Source organism: Rosa chinensis, chromosome 4 (genome assembly GCF_002994745.2).
Source record: "Rosa chinensis cultivar Old Blush chromosome 4, RchiOBHm-V2, whole genome shotgun sequence".
NCBI lineage: Eukaryota > Viridiplantae > Streptophyta > Magnoliopsida > Rosales > Rosaceae > Rosa > Rosa chinensis.
In genome coordinates, this window is record NC_037091.1 from 60904140 (window position 1) to 60923193 (window position 19054).

The 19054-nt window shown below is 39.8% G+C and overlaps 4 protein-coding genes across 6 annotated transcripts; 3 read left to right on the forward strand and 1 right to left on the reverse strand.

The window, feature by feature from the left end:
* The first annotated feature begins 2626 nt into the window (after positions 1 to 2626).
* LOC112196132 (cytochrome b5) lies at positions 2627 to 5295 on the forward strand. The gene is made up of 4 exons (XM_024336436.2): positions 2627 to 2932; positions 3146 to 3616; positions 4575 to 4641; positions 4786 to 5295. Exons 2-4 carry the CDS (start codon positions 3530 to 3532, stop codon positions 5028 to 5030), a joined length of 399 nt encoding a protein of 132 aa, XP_024192204.1. The 5' UTR covers positions 2627 to 2932; positions 3146 to 3529; the 3' UTR covers positions 5031 to 5295.
* A 489-nt stretch (positions 5296 to 5784) lies between these two features.
* LOC112198015 (peptidyl-prolyl cis-trans isomerase E) lies at positions 5785 to 7104 on the forward strand. Its single transcript, XM_024339021.2, has 2 exons — positions 5785 to 6150; positions 6623 to 7104. The coding sequence occupies exons 1-2, from the start codon at positions 5850 to 5852 to the stop codon at positions 6835 to 6837; spliced, it is 516 nt and encodes a 171-aa protein (XP_024194789.1). The 5' UTR covers positions 5785 to 5849; the 3' UTR covers positions 6838 to 7104.
* Positions 7105 to 9394: 2290 nt separating this feature from the next.
* LOC112197901 (fructokinase-like 2, chloroplastic) lies at positions 9395 to 12583 on the forward strand. Its single transcript, XM_024338859.2, has 5 exons — positions 9395 to 9640; positions 9922 to 10202; positions 10286 to 10926; positions 11328 to 11799; positions 12162 to 12583. The coding sequence occupies exons 1-5, from the start codon at positions 9600 to 9602 to the stop codon at positions 12389 to 12391; spliced, it is 1665 nt and encodes a 554-aa protein (XP_024194627.1). The 5' UTR covers positions 9395 to 9599; the 3' UTR covers positions 12392 to 12583.
* A 641-nt stretch (positions 12584 to 13224) lies between these two features.
* LOC112198111 (probable 6-phosphogluconolactonase 1) lies at positions 13225 to 17387 on the reverse strand. Of its 3 annotated transcripts, none has more exons than XM_024339163.2 (4): positions 17244 to 17387; positions 16252 to 16443; positions 16032 to 16167; positions 13225 to 14186 (listed from the first exon to the last, which is right to left on the reverse strand). In XM_024339163.2, exons 2-4 carry the CDS (start codon positions 16419 to 16421, stop codon positions 13695 to 13697), a joined length of 798 nt encoding a protein of 265 aa, XP_024194931.1. In that variant the 5' UTR covers positions 16422 to 16443; positions 17244 to 17387; the 3' UTR covers positions 13225 to 13694. The 3 variants fall into 3 exon arrangements, with proteins under 3 accessions (XP_024194931.1, XP_024194930.1, XP_024194932.1); XM_024339162.2 differs by lacking the exon at positions 17244 to 17387 and adding an exon at positions 17008 to 17170; XM_024339164.2 differs by lacking the exon at positions 17244 to 17387 and adding an exon at positions 16840 to 16991.
* Positions 17388 to 19054: the final 1667 nt, after the last annotated feature.

Consider the following 19054-nt stretch of genomic DNA (forward strand, 5'->3'; position numbering starts at 1 on the left):
CGAAGCCGATAACACCCAAAACATCAATTCCATCAAAACTCAACTATAATCAAAATCAAGCACATCAATGTGCAAAGCATGAAGAGTAGATGAATTTTCTCACCTGATGCATTACCGATTTCGGCCGGAGTTGCAGGAAAAAGCCTAGAAACCGTCGGAGAATTTCGGCGTATATTTTCGCTCCAGGGTCGACGGACGACCAAACCAAATCCAAATGGACTTTGGCGACGTCGAGGTGGTTCGAACGCTAAACCATGCCTAACCCCACTAGCCAACATTCGTCTTCTTCTCCCCAGATCGGATCATCTTCTCCGCAGATCGGATCATCTTCTCTCTCGGCCTCGATTTCGAGTTCGAATCAGATCTCCAAACAGCTGCTCCACCATAGAGTACTCCTCCGCCGACGCCGTTTGGAGTTTGGTGGTGTTTGGCTGAGGCTTCTGGAGTTTGGTGCGTGGTTTCAGGTGAGGTGTGTGAAGAGAAGAGAGGGAGTAAGGAGGCAGAAGAGAAGAGATAAAAAGAATAAATAAATCAATAAAAACAAACAGAAAAAGAGAAAAGAAAAAAAGAAAAAAAAAGAGAGAAAATATAAATTAAATGAAAAAGTAAGGGTAGAATAGACATTTTGGCCCCAAAAAATTGCCACGTCATCGATTTAACCGAGACTTTGGATGGAAAGTAACGGCAAGGACCTATTGGTCCGAAATTTAAGAGTACATGGACTAAACGTGTGAAATTAGAATGCCAGGGACTGAAGTATTTTTAAGGCAAAAGTTCAAGGACTAAATAGTATTTAGTCCTTTATTTTTTATAGCGATTTTTCATACTTCAATATCAATGAGAATAAAAAAGGGCATGCACTCAACCCACTCATTTGTCCTCAATGAGAATATTTCTAAGGGGCCGTGACCACTTACTCAATTTTAGCTTAAAAATTGCCCACTTACTACACTAAGAATTTTTTAACCTCATTTACCCAATCTAACATCTATTAACACGATTGCCCTCATTTTAATTTATAAGTTACACTCATATATATATATATATATATATATATATATATATATATATATATATCTCATCCCTCCAATCTGCGCTTTCTCCCTCACTCATCCTCCGATTCCGATCTGCACAGTCCTCTATCTCTCTCTCTCACTTTGTCATGACAGCTCCGGCGCCCCACCACCGACTTCGGGCCAACACCTCCATCGCCATCAGAGATGATCTCAATCATCATGGGTCCCACCCCAAGCCAGCCCCAAGATCAGAGCACTGCATCCAGATCCAAATTGAACCTCCGAGCGCCGCCGTCACCCAAACCACCAATCCAACTATCCAACGCCCATTGCCATAACTCAGCCCCAATGCTGATTCGACTCCAATCCCAGCTCGATTCGACTCCGCTCCCCTTACACAACCACACCCCGACCACTCCTTCCAACCGAGAAAGACGAACACGTCCCGACCCCAACTTCCCGGCCTGAGATAAGCCAACAACCTCCCATCCAGCCGCACAACTCGTGCATCGTCTAGGCCAGACGCCATCACCGGCGCTGTGGCGCAGCCGGATAGGACAGAGGTACACCAGCAGCGTTCTCTAGGGTTTGGCGAGAGAGAGTGATTAAAGAAGTATATGTGATTATTTTGTTTATTATGATTTGGTTGGGCAATAATAAGATTATTGAGGGGCAAAAAAATAATTATTGGAAGACAATAATAAGATTATTGGAGGCCAATAAAAAGATTATTGCGGGGTAATAATAAGATTATTGGGGGGGAACAGTCGAGATCATTGGGGGGCAATAATATGATTACTGGGTATTATTGGGGGGTAATAAAATCAGACGCCGAAATCCCGTCATCAGTCCGGTAGCCGGATTCTGGATTTCGGTGACCGGTTACCGGATTCCTGTCACCGGAGTCCACGGCCGGCCACTGGTCACCGGAGTCTGGCAAGGTTTCCGATGACTTCTCTCTTTAAGTGACAAAGAAGGAGAGGGCAAAATTGTCCCAAAAATAAATAAAAATGAATAAAAAAAAATACTTAATCGGGTATTAGGGAAATGATCTCTTAGAGAGTTTGGGTAAGTGGATAATCTCTTAGAGTGTTTGGGTAAGTGGGGTTAATTAACCCCAAAATTCGATAAATGATCATTTCCCCTATTTCTAAAAGTCATATTTTCCTCATTTACATTCCTCTAAGGAAATCTTTAGCAGTGCACAATGGAGTCATGAGCCACACAATTGTCATGTATATGAGTGACTCACCTAATCAACTCAGGTATCTTTAATAACACAACCCACCGTAAACAAGTCCCTAGGCACGGATCCAAGGGTGGGCTGAGGTGTGCTGCAGCACACCTCAACATTTTGGAGAAAAAAAATGATAATATATATATATATGCTGCAACAAGCCAACAACTCTTTTTTTTTCCTCCCCTTATCTCCTCGTTTGTTGTCCCCTCCTCACCTTTTATCCTCTTCTCTCCTCTTTTCCGTCTTTTCTCCCCTCTTGTGTGACTCCCCTCCTCACATTTTCTCCCATTTTCTCCTCCTTCCTGTCTTTTCTCCTCTTTTTTGTCGTCCTCTCCTTACCTCTCTCTGCACATCAGCGTCGGTCTCTCATTTCTCTCTACCAAGTCACTCACTCCTCTCCTCAGCACTCTGCTCTCATTCTCTCCACTTTTTTGAGGTATGAATTTTTTTGATGAAATTAGAATGTGATTTAGGTTAGAATTTGGGTATTTCTAGTTTTGTTGATGTAAGGGATCATTAATATTGTTGACTCATTTTCTAAGCATGTTTCTGAGTTAAAATCTATTCAAGAAGTTGAAGTTGTGGAACAAATTGCTGTTCGGGAACTTGAAACTGGAAAGTGAGCTAACCAGACATTCAATTTGCAAAGAGCTGGAGCTACACAGTGGAGTTCAAGGTATTATTCTATCAAGAACTTGATGAAATTGTACAACTCAACTAGTTCAGTCTTTAAAAACATGATAGATAATGGACTCAATGGAAAAAATACTTGGAGAGGTTTGGGTGCTTCTAAAGCTCTCAGATCATTTGACAAGTGTTATGCAATTGAGATATACCATCAAAACGAAGTAGAATCTGCCAAATTTTTAAGAATAATTTTTCGTGCCAGCATAAGGTAAATTTAGCACACCTCAAATTTGATTCCTGGTTCCGTGCCTGCAAGTCCCCATGCCTCAAAAACAACCTTCACAAAGGCGTAGAGCTCTCGCTCTCCCCATCAATCTCCCACATTCGTTTAATCTCGACCTTTTAATGTTAAAGAGGGTGGATCAAGAATCATAGATAACGTTTATCCACTAGGGTCACGTTTATACAAAATCCACAAGGGTACGTAACCTCTTGCCCACGCAAGTTAGAATGAGTTGGGCCTTTCTTAAAGCCCAACGAAGATTCCACAGAGGAAGCAAGAGAGAATATCTGGTATCCAATCCAAGAGCGAGGGAGCTTGGTTGACCAGAGCCGCAGGGAAGGAAGGAAAGGAAGGAAGGCGACGATGCCGACGCTGACGAAGCTCTACACAATGCAAGAAGCCTCGCAGCACAACACCAAAGACGACTGCTGGATCGTCGTCGACGGCAAGGTATTGTATTGCCTTCTCCATCATCTTCACAATCCTATTTCCTTTCTTCCACTCGTTACAACCAGTTGGATTGTTTCTACTGTTTTGTTTTGTGTTCCTTTACTGTTGGATCTGTATAGCTGCATCTACTTGGCGTCCTCGATTTTTTTTCTAGATAAGCTAGGCTCGCTGAAGCAAATCTGAGAGCAAGAGAGTTCGTGCTGCATACCAAACACCTCTTTGAAATTTGACTCTAATTAACTGTGGATTTAGGGTTTTTTTCTATTCAGCTCTATTAAGTCATGGGAGGGAAGCCCTATTAGGCTAGGTAGTAGGTTATGGAGGTATGCAAGATATTGTTATTGACATCAGGGTTCCTCTGTATGTATGCTTCGGAGTTCTTACAGTTTTCCAACTGCTTGTCGTGAAATTGGGTAAACTACAGATAATCAGTCCTCATAGTTAGTATAAACAATAAGCGGATAGGTGGAGCTGTCAAAATCAGTATGAAGTAGATAGAAATGAAGAGACGGCCAAATTTTTTCGTGAAATTAACTGGTGAATGGATAACTAGATGTTTGGTTGGTCAGTTATCCAATTGTTCCGCTTCCCTGGGTAGTTATTAATAATTTTTTATGTGGCTTCTATACTACAGTGCGTTCTTTTACATTGCATGTGTTCATGTAGGTAGGTTATTGAGTTTGGCAGTTTCATAAGTTTATTATTTGGAGTTGGGAATTTGGGATGTGGTGAGCATTTGGGTGTTTTTTGTTGTCTAAATTTTGAGTCTGCAGAATGTGTCGATTTCCTAGTGTCAAAGCAGTTTTGAAGTGATCCTTTGATTGTGATTGTGTATGTCCTAAGGCTGACTCCTACTTTCTAAAAAGTTGTCATCGTATCTTTTTCTGGTCATAATTTCATATCATGTTCCTCTTAGTAAAGACTCTCGTATTTACATATGCAGCTTTGCTGATTTCAGGTGTACGATGTGTCAACATATTTGGATGATCACCCTGGTGGAGATGATGTAATCCTTGCTACAACTGGTATACATCTGAGCTTCCTTTTGGATGTTCTATCCAATCTATTTGACTTCACCATCAAGAATTTGTTTCAGATAAACATCTAAAAGAGCAATGTTTTTGCAGCTATAAAGTTGTGATATGACTTGGTTATTGATTTCATTACAGGCAAAGATGCCACTGACGATTTTGAAGATGCTGGGCACAGCAAAAGTGCAAAGGAGCTCATGGAAACCATGTGCATTGGAGAGCTTGACACAGACACCTCCGCCTCAGCTGAACTTGAGAATCAACCAACTGGCTATCCGCAGAAGCTCATGATCCTGACAAAGCAATACTGGGCTGTTCCTGCGGCTGTTGTGGGCATCTCTGTGGTGGTTGGCTTCGTGTACTTGCGCAAGAAGAATACATGATTCTGCCATTGTTACTCGGAAGGGAATTAGTCACAATTTTGAATAATTAGGTGATTAGTAATTGAGAGAAGTGGCCCATTGGCCATTATTATATGATTACAATTTACAAGCATTGGGAACTTGCACATTGTGATTCAGAGATCGTTTTATGGATTTCAGATATGACATTGACAGATTTTCAGTAAGATGTGACTGAAATTTGGGAGTTTAGTTGTGGATTTCCAATGTCTACTTGAATGAAAACCGAAGGTTAAACCTGTTCTTTTGTGTGTTTCTATCTTTTTTCATTGGAATGCACCTAAATGTTTGAAGCTGGGAGAGTAGCCCAACTTTTGATAAGGGGAGGTGCCCTTTTGCCACCTTAATGTAGACCACCTCCATATCGTGGTAGATCGATCCACGGTCCACTAGTGGTCGCAGCTCTGCATGAAACTAGTCTATTCTTGCATGAATCGGATCTACATTTATGTATCAATGCGTCAACAAACTTCAAAATTTCTTAAGTACCAAAAAATCTTTAAAAAAAAAAAAATTGATTTTGAAATTCACCTCAACACTTTATAAATGTTCCAAATAGAAAATATTAATGATACTAAATCCGAAATCCCTAAATTAGGTCTAGAGTTCGATCGCCTCCAAGTAATAAGTTGAACTGGTATAAATCATATTTGGGCCAGAGGTGTTTTCTTAATCTTAAAAGGAAAGAGGGTACGGCCCAGTAGAGCAGATCTGATATAGAAGACGCAGCCCATAAGAAGAAGAAGAAGCAGAAGGAAGAAGAGGCACTGGGAATCCAAATTGGATTAGAGAGGAAGAAGAATGGCGCAGCAAGTGCAGAAGAACACACTGTACGTGGGAGGGTTGGCGGAGGAGGTGAACGAGACGATTCTCCACTCGGCTTTCATACCGTTCGGCGACATCAAAGACGTGAAGACGCCGCTCGATCAAGCCACCCAGAAGCACCGCTCCTTCGGCTTCGTCACTTTCTTGGAGAGAGAGGACGCCGCCGCCGCCATGGACAACATGGACGGCGCCGAGCTCTTCGGCCGCGTCCTCACCGTCAACTACGCCCTCCCCGAGAAGATCAAGGGCGGCGAACAGGGTTGGGCCGCTCAGCCCAGTAAGTACTCTTCTCATCTCCTCCTCCTAATCTCTACTTTACTTTGTTCTCAATTTCTAGGGTTAGGGTTTTACTTGCTTGGGTTTGTTGGCATTGGTCTGAATTGGGCGTTTAGGGTTTATGCTTCTAAATATGCTTAGATTTATTACACTAGGTTGCTTAGCTTCATACTTTAGGAATTTTGGTTAGTCAAATTGAATCCTCCATTCATGTCTTTTGCTGAGAAGTTCTGAAATTTAAGAAAAGAGTCAAGATTTGAAGTGTGAGTATATAGAAAAGACTGGAAGAGGTAGAAAGATATTGAAAACGGAACAGTGGAATAACATTTTTGAAGATGAAGACAGGACCATATTCAATCAAAACACTCGCTTTAACTAGATGTTCATTCTTTCAATGTGATGTTACTTCTTCTCAATCAAGCCTGAAATGTAATGTATGCTGAGAATTTTTTCTTTGTTTTTGTATTGTTCAGTTTGGGCAGATGCAGACACATGGTTTGAGCGACAGCAACAAGAAGAGGAAATGCTGCGCATGCAAAAGGAGAACAAGGCTGCCATGGAGGCTGCGGAAGAGTTGCACAGGAAGAAAATGACGCAAGAGCGAGATGGAGAAAAAGAAGAGGAGAGCGAGATCAAGAATGACCCCATGGCAATGGCTGAAGCAGAGGTTCTGAAACAAGAGGACTAGCTCTGTTGCTTCCAGGTGAGGCATCATAGGAAGATTTCATGTAGTTTTGTCAAATCCCTGTCATTTGTTAAGCGCAGTTGTAAAATCTTTCCAACGAAAAATGTACTTGATATTCTTAATTTCACATAGATAGGCAGGCATCCTTGTGGAGAACGGCTGAAAGGGTTTTGGTTTTTTTTGAGGTGCTTGGTTTTGATGATCACTGTATGTATGGGCGGACCTTAGCTTCTGTGATACCAGTTTGAAATGGATCTCTTAACTCTGCTACGAGCTTGTGTTAGATCATCATCTACCTTTGATGATTCAGATCACTGTATGCTTTGGGTGACTCTTAACTCTTGATCACCCAATTGGTCATCATTTAGCAACAATATCAAAAAATAGATAACTCTGCGAGTAGTAAATGCAATCTAGGTTGGAATTGTTTGAGGTCACACTAGTGATTAATCAAAGTTAATCGCTTAGTCACTCAGTTTGAGTCTTTGAGATGTACGCTTGAATTTTGAGAGTTGAATGCCTGAGTTGTAAAAACACAGTAGTTTGTCACAATTCAACTATTCAAGAATGGAAAAGAAGAAAAAAATGAGCCGAGTTGTGACATATTGGTTATTTCAAAAAGAATTAACACGTCATGGATTCAAATTAGCCACAGAATTGAGGCTTATTGGTTTCCATGGATTTGAAAAAGGGATTTTGTCCATTTACCCCATTTCTAGGGATTTTTTTCCCACTTACCCCATTAAGTTTTTTTAATTCTCTCTTACCCAATACACTCTAAGGGAGTCTTCCCTAATACCTTTTTTTTTGTTTTTAATTTTTTTTTAATACCATTTTACCCTCACTCCCTTGTTACTTAGAGAGAGAGAGAGAAAAAATAGAAGAGAGAGAAACCATGGGAGACTTCGCCGGAGCCCGTCACCGGCCGCCGGAATCCGGTCACCGGCCGCAGGATTCCGGTCACCGGCCGCCGGATTTCGGTCACCGGCCGCCGGATTCCGGCCAACGTTCGCCGGATTCCGGCCAACTTTCGCCGGATTCCGGCCAACTTTCGCCGGATTCCGGCCAACTTTCGCCGGATTCCGGTCACCGGTCGCCGGATTTCGGTCACCTACTGCCGCCCACCGGAATTTGCTGAAAATCTCACCGGAAAGTTTTTTTGCCCCCAATAGACATCTATTGCCCCCTAGTAGATGGGCAATAAACCTCTATTGCCCCCCAATAGACGTCTATTGCCCCCTAATAGACGTCTATTGCCCCCCAATAGACGACTATCAACCATGTATTGCCCCCAATAGACGACTATCAGCCATGTATTGCCCCCCAATAGACGTCTATTGCCCCCCAATAAAGGGGCAATAGACGTCTATCAACCATGTATTGCCCCCCAATAGACGTCTATTAACCATGTATTGCCCTCCCAATAGACGACTATCAGCCATGTATTGCCCCCCAATAGACGTCTATTGGAGGCCAATAGACGCCTATTGAGGTGTCTTCTGCCCACAGTTTACCCCTCAATAGACACTTTTTTTCCTTCTTTCTTTCTTTCCTTCTCGGACTTCCTTCTACCCACCTATTCATCAACTTTGTCCTCATCAAATTTCTCGTCATCATCAGCATCCTGTATCACATTGGTCAATAACAAACATCAGAAATTGGGCAAGGAGTCTTGCAAGCATTGACCAAATAAGATTGATCCGGCACGGGCATCAAAGATGTCTATTGTAGGCAACGACGCTAGCGACCCAATCGACCCAACTCTTGAAGCCACATGACCCGTATCAAAATCCTCCGAGAAGCTCCTGCACTCGACACCGACGAGTTGGACCTGAAACCAGCAACGGAGAATGAAGGAAGGCTTCGACGCAGGAGAGAAGAGGCCGACCAACATCGAACTCGTATCCACCGAACCCCAATCGCAGAGGGCTGAAGACCATCAGAAGCGAAACCGCCATTGACCACTTGGCTCAGACCCGAAGAACCGGCGTCGCTTCCACCGTCTCACCCCCTCCACTCGCCGCTCTCGCAAAGTCCACCTGAAACCAGAGATTTTATCTCTTCTCCACTAACAACGACGACGATGATCGAGGTCATAGTGGTCTGAGATCCATCAGTTTGTGTCCTCCTCCTCTGATGAAGACGACGCCATCGGCCACGACATGGTGCTTGTGATCGGGGAGGGGGAGAGAGAGAGGAGAGAGAGATGAGATGAGAGTGGTAGTGTAATTGTTTAATTAGTCTGAGGGCAAAATTGTTATTTTCTTTTAAATAGGGTTAGTGGGAATAAAAATTTCTTGGTGGTGTGAGTGGGCTAATTTTAATCTATTTTGGTGCTATTGGTCAAAATCCCTTTGAAAAATCATACAACATATTTCAATGTGCTTAGCCACGCTTATATGGGCTATGTTAATCTCACTTATATAGACACCATTGGCTCCATTTTCACGAATATCCATGTATTATAACAAAACATTTTGTTGACTTATATTTAATCCAACAAAATAAGGGTCTCAAATTTAAATCCCTCTTGCCCTTAAGCGCTAACAAGACATTTCGAAAACACACATTCACTTCATTTGCAAGACATCACCGGCACGCCTTTCGCACGTGCAAAGCCGTTGCCTCCCTCTCCCGCTAACCTCTACTAAAGAGTTGAAGAAACACACACACACTTATCAGTTAGAAGCTTCTTCTTCCATGGCTAACAGCAACAAGACCCAATAGTTGGAGGTGCTTGTACAACCAACAAGTTGAGCTCGTCCATGGCGTCGCTCTCTTTCACACGCTTTCTACAATTACCCAGGTTCTCTTTCTCTCCTCACTCTCTGAAATTCTGTCTCTTTATTCAAATCCATGTGGTTCTTGCTCCTTGTTCAAAACTGAGCAGAAATGGAAAATGAAGAATCTTTCTGGGTTCGCAAAGTTCTAGGCTTTATTGAGGATTTGAAATCAAAAACCCTGAAAAGGACCAGAATTTACTTAAACCTCTAAAACCCTACAATAAATTGTACTGGGATTAATCTTAGCTTAATTACCAATGTTAGTGATGGTTTTGATAGTGAATATGTTCATTGAAACTTGCAGGTGCCATTTGGATTGGCCCAATAAGCCGTCACTTAATTTAGTGCAACTTCAGGGTCTTAGATTACACAGTAAAAAATGGGGCCTTGCTGCAATGTCTAAAAAGATAAACAATTCGGAGAATTCAGCTCTAGATGCAATGAATGAAGAGGAGGTTGTGGTGAAGAAGAAGACATCTAGGACTTCTAAACGTACTCGGAAGAAGACAGCATCAGATAGTGATGCTTCGAGTGATGAAGATGTCGGTGAAGAGCCCAAGAAAACCCGGGGAAGACGTAGGAAAGGTATACTTCCTCATTGATATTTTTGTATTGTTATGTACAGATTATTGGCTGATTGTGCTAAACCGGTAACTTAATATGTTTAGCTGCATCTGCATCGGTAAGTGTGGAGGGAGAACAAACTGACAAGAAGGTGACGAAGAGAAAAACTAAGAAGAAGGTTGATGAGATTGAGCATCTGGTTAGTGAAGCTGAAGTTAATGAGGCTGAGGAGTTTACATTTGTTTTGGATGTGAAGGATGAGAGTGAGGATGATCTAGAATTGGAAATAGATGACGGGGAGGATATCAGCTATACTTATGGTTGGCCTCCTCTTGTCTGTTGCTTTGGAGCAGCTCAACATGCTTTTGTGCCATCCGGTAGGCCAGCCAACAGACTCTTAGATTATGAAATACATGAAAGAAAAAAAGATGCATTATGGGCCCCTGAAAAGTTCGTTAGGTCTCCTGGGGGATCTGCAGGCAGTGTAGCGATTGCTCTTGCAAAATTGGGCGGCAAGGTTGCTTTCATGGGAAAACTTGGGGATGATGCCTACGGCAAGGCCATGTTATATTATATGAATGCCAACAATGTGCAAACCCGGTCTGTTCGCATGGATAGTAGAAGAGCAACTGCAGTATCACAGATGAAGATCGGTAAAAGAAGTCGCTTGAGATTGACTTGTGTCAAACCCTGTGCTGAGGATTCTTTATCAAAGTCGGATATCAACATGGATGTGCTGAAGGAGGTAAATAATTCTCCTATGGAAATGAATTAACTTGAATAGTTCCTTGTTCATAGTTTTTATATCTGATTTATACCAATTGATAAATGAATGATATTTAACTTAAGTCATGCTTGGGAATTGGGTTTAGAAATAGCCACACAAAGCATTTCTTTGATATTGCTTGTTTTGACTTTCTTTGGGTTGTATAATTTGAGGGGCTGACATTTTATATCATGAGCACTGTGTTTTCTGCCAATATACTTGTAATGCAACTCCTGTTGAGAAATTTTCGCACATATAACTCAGAAAGTATCAAATAAAAAAGAAACATTAGACATGATCTAAAAGTGTAACTGAGTGTGTATGCATTAGATTGTTACTACTTGACGGTTCGAGTGCTCTCTGTTATGCCTATCATGCAGGCAAAGATGTTCTACTTCAACACACATTCTCTGCTTGATCAAAACATGAGGTCAACTACACTCCAAGCAATCAAAATTTCAAAGAAGCTAGGTGGAGTTGTTTTCTATGATGTAAACCTTCCATTACCGTTATGGCAATCATCTGAAGAAACCAAGTTGTTCATACAGCAAGTATGGAATCTTTCTGATATTATTGAAGTTACTAAGCAAGAGCTTGAGTTTCTCTGTGGAGTCCAGCCTTCTGAGGAATTCGATACCAAAAATAATGCCAGATCGAAGTTTGTCCATTATACACAAGAAATGATTGCACCACTTTGGCATGAAAATCTTAAAGTTTTGTTTGTGACAAATGGGACTTCTAAGATACATTACTATACAAAGGAGCATGATGGTGCTGTTAATGGGATGGAGGATCCCCCTATTAGTCCTTTCACTTCTGATATGTCAGCATCTGGAGATGGTATTGTGGCAGGTACACTCTCGTGATCTCCATCCTATGGATGTTACTTTATTTTAGATTATGTTGATTCTTCTTATTTTAGATAATACAAGTTGACAATATAAGGAATGATCATTGGTTCATGTTTGCGAGGTTTCTGCCATAAATAGAGTAATGAAATTATTCAAAAGCTGTAATGTATGTACATTCTGACAACTCTATACAACACATTACTAATTATTTAGGCTGGTATATTGTGGAAATGATAAACTTGGAATGATGTTTATCTCTGATGACAAGAACTGTGGAATTCTTGAGAACCTAAGATGATCATTGTTTTCTTCCAGTGTGCAATTCCCCTTGTCCTAATCTCTGTTTTTGTAATTTCATTTCAGCTCTCATGAGAATGTTGACAGTTCAACCACATCTAGTTACTGATAGAGAATATTTGGAGCACACAATCAAGTATGCAATTGATTGTGGGGTCATAGACCAATGGTTGCTCGGGCGATCGAGTGGCTTCCCTCCTAAAGAAGATATGGAAGAAGTGGTTACTGATCCAGATGGTATCAGGTCTGTAACAGAAATGGAATATCGCACATTACCTGATGAGGTCCTTGCATGACAAATAGAATTCATTCTGTCACAGAGTTGACCGAGTGTTTTTGCTTTCCTCTACTAGGATGTAGAAGAGCTGCCATGTAGATTAGTTTTGGTTTTGCTTCCCCAATTTTGTATGTGATGAATAGCCTTCATAAGCAAAGATTTAAAGCTAAGTTTTGCAATTTATCAGAGCTGGGTGCACTACTTTATCACACCTGCAGCTTTCAGTTTTTTTATTTTGTTTTTATAGTCGACCGTTTTGGATTAAAAATCAAGATTCTGGTTTTTTTTTTTTTTTTTTAAAAGAAAAAAAAAACTGTGGGGTTGATCTGTCAAAAATGTGTAGGCTATGATGTTACTCGTCTTTACAGTCAAAGAACTTCGATGATTTGGGGACATTGAAACATGTTTAGTTATCTTAATCTTATCCGGATAGGGTATGCATCCCACACGCTTTGTAGCGTCACTATTTTGAAAAAGATCAGATATGTGAAGTAGGTTTTCATTAATTAATGGGGGGTGGTTGAGGTTAGGTGAAGAACGCAGTTGTGCGATTAGAAATGTCATTTGGGGGATTACATTTCTGTTTCTCAATCAAACCAAAGATTGTTAGAATATTAGGTTCAAATTATTGAGAAATTTCGAAAAAAAAATAACAGATACAGGTTCCTTCCATAGATTATGATTTCTTAAGATACAAGATTTGCACAACTACAGAGCCTTTGGTAATCCACACGTAATCCAAATTGTAAGACCTGCCCACAAGTTCTTAGCTCACCAATCATTATTACATGGTTTTGTGATGGTCCTTAATCATAGTGTAGTTTAATGTTCCTTTGGACTAATCCTTAATCATTGGGGTAATAGCTATATGATCTATTCATCTTGTCCACGTTCCTTGGACTAGGGGTTACAACCTGTTAATGAGAAGAGAACTGAAAGACAAGCAAAAACACAAACTACACAAGTTTCTGGTCTGACAGAAAAATTGGCTCTTGCTGAATATATAGAAGGTACTCTTCGAAATGCCAATCAGGCTCCAGTCGAGAATTTCGTCCAATGTTCACAGTAAGTCCTATTAGCAAGTAGAACCAGAAATGGCTTTTGCATTAAAGACCCCAGATTTATTGACCTCTTCTTACAAAAGGGCACTCACACTTCTCTAACCCCATCAAAGAAGAGAGCAAGACGAGGCAAGATGGGGAAATTAACACAAAAGACTAGAACAAAAGGTGACTAAATGAAAAGGAAATGGAACAACAGGTGTCGAATCCCTCCACTACAAACAAAGCATACACTTTTGACATGAAGGGATCGACCCTGCCCTACTCGGAAAATTGAAAGCCATTGAGTTTTGAGGCTGCTGGTTTATCCATAAACCATGCCAAATTCCCCTTCAGTGGCTGGACAATTCCAGCAGGCACTGATGGGAAGTCCGGATCCACACCATCTACTGCCCGGTGTGCAGCCTCCGCTTTGCTTTCACCTGTCACGACTACGGCTACGTTGGATGCTGAGTTGATGACGGGCAAAGTGAATGTAATTCTCTCAGGTGGAGGTTTGGGGGAATCGGTTAAATAGGTTACCCACTCATCTTTCTCCTCGAGCGCTGAGTGGTTAGGGAATAGTGAGGCAACATGGCCGTCGGAGCCCATTCCTAGGAGGATTAGGTCAAACTTGGGGCAGTCACTTATATCTGACACACTGATCACACGAGATTTCACCAACTGTCGAATGACAAACTCGTACTCATCAGCAGCCTCCTCTGCTGACACTGAATCATTAATGGAATGCACATGACTCGGAATAATAGGTACCTGCATACAGGAAGTGCAAAGGAGAATGAAAATACAGATGGATAATGAAAACTAGCAAAATTAAGCTTAGCATTGCAATAAAACTAGCCACCATTCTCAACTACAAAGCTCCAATGAAAGAAAAGGCAAAGCTCAATATGACATTTGAATACTGGCAATCAGATGGACAAAACTTTGATCCATTTGTTCTCTAATACTGAAAAATGTTACGTGCATTCTACATTCAGAAATTATCAGCATAATCATACTCTAATCACTTCCTTGCAGCAGATACAAAATGCATGTTAGCATGCAGAGGATAAACACAAAGGAGTGAAAGGACTAATCAAAGTTGCAATGTATTGCGTGATTAGATGTAGCATGATAGTTCCCTACTAAGTCAATTGTATATTAAAAATGCATAGAACATTGGGGCAAGCTAATGAATCACCTCTACTACAGCTTTTATAGTAAAATGTTTTAGTTTAACTTGTTTCAGAAGCATAAATATAAATCACACTTTTCACCATGAATGATAGGATGCCAATACCAGTTTTAACATCTGAATACATCAAGGACACTGGTAGACAGCATCACATAACAGTAGTCATAAGGTTCAGAAATTGCAGCCCATATCAGAAGTATTTATTACAATAACTAGATTCTGGAGAAGCTACAAAATAAAGTTGAGAAAGGCTTCAGCCTTGAATTTACACGCAATTATTACTTCCTCAGATCTGCACCATCAAAACTCTTTCCAAAAGGGTTTTTTGTTTGCGATCTTTCAAGTTTCTCTGCTTCAGTGCACATGACTAGTAAAAAGAATAACCATTTTCCCCACCACATATATGTTTTCTTCCATTTGAATCACTAGGCAATGGAAATTAAGGAGAAGTCACCCAAGATGGCTTCACCTTGCACAATATAGAGAAATGCTGTGATAACCAGCTTTAAGCTGATAATGTTATGAGCACGAGAGGCAACTAAAACAGACAAGGGTTGAGGTGCTGCGGCAGGAATCTATCCCAATGATAATGAAGCAGAAAGGTGCAAAAGAAAACTGCAGTCAACCCCAAGTTGATTGGAACTGTTTCATGAATAAAATAGGTGGCCATGGAAAATATTAGTAAATGAAAGGAACGTTTACTGAAGTAGCCTCATGGTGTTCAAGAGGCAATAAATGACCCCAGAAACAACCCACATAATCTGCAGGAGTGATCCTTCCCTTAACCGAAAGCCAACAGTATCTGCAAGTTTGTTTAACTTGAATGACCGCCATCAGAAATAGCTGCAATCTATTAGGTGGTTTCAAAAGTGATTTGATTATTTTAGTGAATTTATAGACTTCAGCAAAAGGTTCTAAAACTTGAAACCAGACTCTATAGATACTATAAGCATCTTCGATCCAGCTCACAATTGTCTGATAACAGTATAAGGTAGGTTTGGTTGCAGGAGTAAACATTGATGGAAATGGAAGGGACTCAAAGTAGGGAGGAATTGGAGGGCCTAAGGTAGTAATATTGAAATAAACACTTGCAAGACCCAAACTGCATATACCGAAAAATAAGACGAAGGGAACTGTACACCATGGTTTTGAAGACATTTTGAGACCTAATTCATTCAACTCAGTTTAGACTTTAGACCTCTGCTCAATCCATAACAGCAGATCTACAGTCACATCCTTTTCTTGCCCTGTTTTCCCTTGGTTTGATCTTCCAAAGGAGAGAGAGAGAGTGCAAAGAAGAAAAATCAGATAAAAAGTATGGGAACCAATGTCAAAGTTTAATTTCCGCTGCACCAATTAGTTTCAGATCAAGCTACAGCCTGCAATGGGCTGGAAAATTAAAAAGGACAGAAGAATAGTACCTTAGACAAAAACCGGTCCTTTGCAAGCTTGTAATTGCTATCAACATGATTTTTTGCCACAACACGCTCGTCAGCCCAAAAAATATACCACTTGGCCCAGTCTACAGTCTTGTTATAAGGAGCTTGACAGAGTTTTCTGCTTTCCCACCATTAACAATACATCAACACAAGAATCACAAAACCAAAGGAACCAAATTTTGGAAAAAGAAAGAATTGATACCCCATTAATCCAATGAGAGAACCACCAGATAAAGCCATTGCAAAGACGCCGCGCTCCTTCACCGCTGCCTCTGATATTTCAGCAATGTAGTCTGCCAAATCAGTGCTAAGCTCATCCAAACTTTCATGAATTCTCAACTCTCTATCTTTACTAACCCCGGAAAGAGCCATGCTTCCCCACAAGTTTGACACACTATGGCCACAAAAAAGGATTGACAATTCAGATACAATAAAGAGAACCAACAATGTTACATTTCAATTACTACTAAAAAACCAAGACCAGGCAAACTCAAGGTTTTGTAGAAAGAGGACTAAAACTGATGAAGCCATCCACCTGCAACTCATGGGCTTTGAATTCCATTAGGGGTTTAAAAATCTATATCCCAAACAGTCCAGGAAATTCATAATTCCATTGAATTGTATAATAACAACAATGACCCATGAAACACAAATAGTGATAGTCATCAGTGTGTGCATAATTGAGTTCAAACTGCAATAAAACCAAAGGGTATGACGATCACAACGCAAAGATCTTTATGAACAGTCTAAGTTAAAAAATTTATGAATTTCACAGCAAAAGCAGACATACCCAGATCACAAAACAACCTGAACTCACATCCCATTACAGCAAGCAACTCAGAAACCACAAGAACACAAAAGAAACACATAATGCCATGCAATTTAAGAATACTGAAACTGAAACAGAAATGGCAGGGACAGCAAAACAGGAATAAAGAAATAAGAAACAGATGCTTACAAAGAAGAAGAAGAAGAAGAAGAAGCACAAGAGAGAAGACAGAGAAGGGGTGGCAGAGAGAAGGAAGAAACTGACGAAGGTGGAAGATGGGAATTAACACGAAATAATTATATAATATATATAAGGATCATCATCATCATCATCATCAAATATTCATATTACTTCTCTAAAATCCATGTACTGATTATAATAAAATACTACTACATTCACTAGAAGTTGAGAAAGAATTTATTTACCTTCTGGGATCCCACGTGCATCCAATGATCGTGACAAAACACACAGACGCAATCACCTCTTTCAAAGTAAACGGATAAAACCAAATACAGAAAAGAATGAAAAAAAGAAAATAAGTAACCCTTAATTCTCTCTCACTGTTCTTTTCTTTTACAGAAAAGAAAATCCCTCTGCCCTATATTCTCTGCTTACTGAGAGGAAGAGACAAAAACACAAAAGAAATTCAAAAAAAAAAAATGTCAGTGTGGATATTGATGAAAAATAAACTACACCAGAGTTTCATTAAAGGTTGCCCACCTGTTTCTGTTTGTTTCGGGACTAAAGAAACACTCGTCCTTCTGTGACGAGGACAATTGTTATGTTTCACTGTGTCCATTTATGGTAGGGGATTTAGACCTCCTTCTAATTGGTATTTAGACCTCCTTCTAATTTACCAACATCGCCAACCTGACCAACAAAAATTTATGGAAACCCTAGATATAGGGTTTAATGGATAATATGCCCATTTTCTGGATGTATTCACTGACCAACATGAATTAATGCAAACCTAGAAATAGGGTTTAATGCATAAATTGCCATTTTCTGGATTTATTCACTGCATGACCAACAAAAATTAATGCAAATAGGGTTTAATGCATAATAGCCATTTTCTGGATGTATTCATTTAAGCCTTCTATAGTCTTCTCAAAAAAAAAAAGAAAAAAAAAGCCTTCTATAGTTTTTGCAATTGCTATGTTGAGTACTTGAGTTTGTGTATTACTATGGATAAATGGAAACACTACAACTACGAGAAGAACACCCGGCCAAAACCGAAGATAACTGAATCTAACAATATGTTCCAGTATGTTATTTAATTTTTTTTTTTTGAGAATTATGTTAAATAAAAGTTCAATGGTTGAAAGTCATGCCACAAATTTTTTTTTTGACCAAAAATCATGACACAAATATTTTTTTTTATGATTTTTCAAAGTTATAAAAAAATAAAATTTAATAAAAAAGAACAACCGTTCAAGGTTCCATGAATTAATTGGAACGACACATCGTGAGAATCATGCCCTACGAATGGTGAGCTTATGGTACAGGAGAATTTATAAGGTTTAATATGTTTCGGCACCGTTACATTCTACCGGTGCTCCCATGAAACCTCCCAAAATACCAAACCATGAAAAGCCTAATTTTTATTCAAATTGTCATGTTTCTTAATGTCATCATTGATAAAACATGATCTTTTGAACGTGCTCTTATTTTCGAAATATGAAAATTTTTGATGATTTTCATATTTTATGATTTTTGAAAGTTGAAAAGCAAACAAATTTATATAAAATAAAAAAGGGGAAAATTTCACAAATGGTCACTCAACTATGACTCATTCGACACTTTGGTCACTGAAGTTTCAAATATATCACTTTGGTCACTCAACTATTACATTGTCAATCACTAGTCACTTTGTTAATTTTTTTCATTAAAAAAAATTATAAAAAAAATACTCTTTAGGTGACTTAAGTGATTGACAGTGTAATAGTTGAGTGACCAAAGTGATATATTTGAAACTTCAGTGACCAAAGTGTCGAATGCGTCATAGTTGAATGATCATTTGTGAAATTCTCCTCCCAATAAAAAAATCCATTTGATAATAAGTTCATACTTATTCTAAAAGTCATGCATGTTCTATAAATACTAAACTCATGATCATGGAACACCTGAATCTTAAATGACACATAAAATTTATAAAATGCCCCTTAATACTAAAATTTGATGTCTGAATATACATAGACCGCAGACAATTCTCCTAAATTTGACCCAATGACGACTA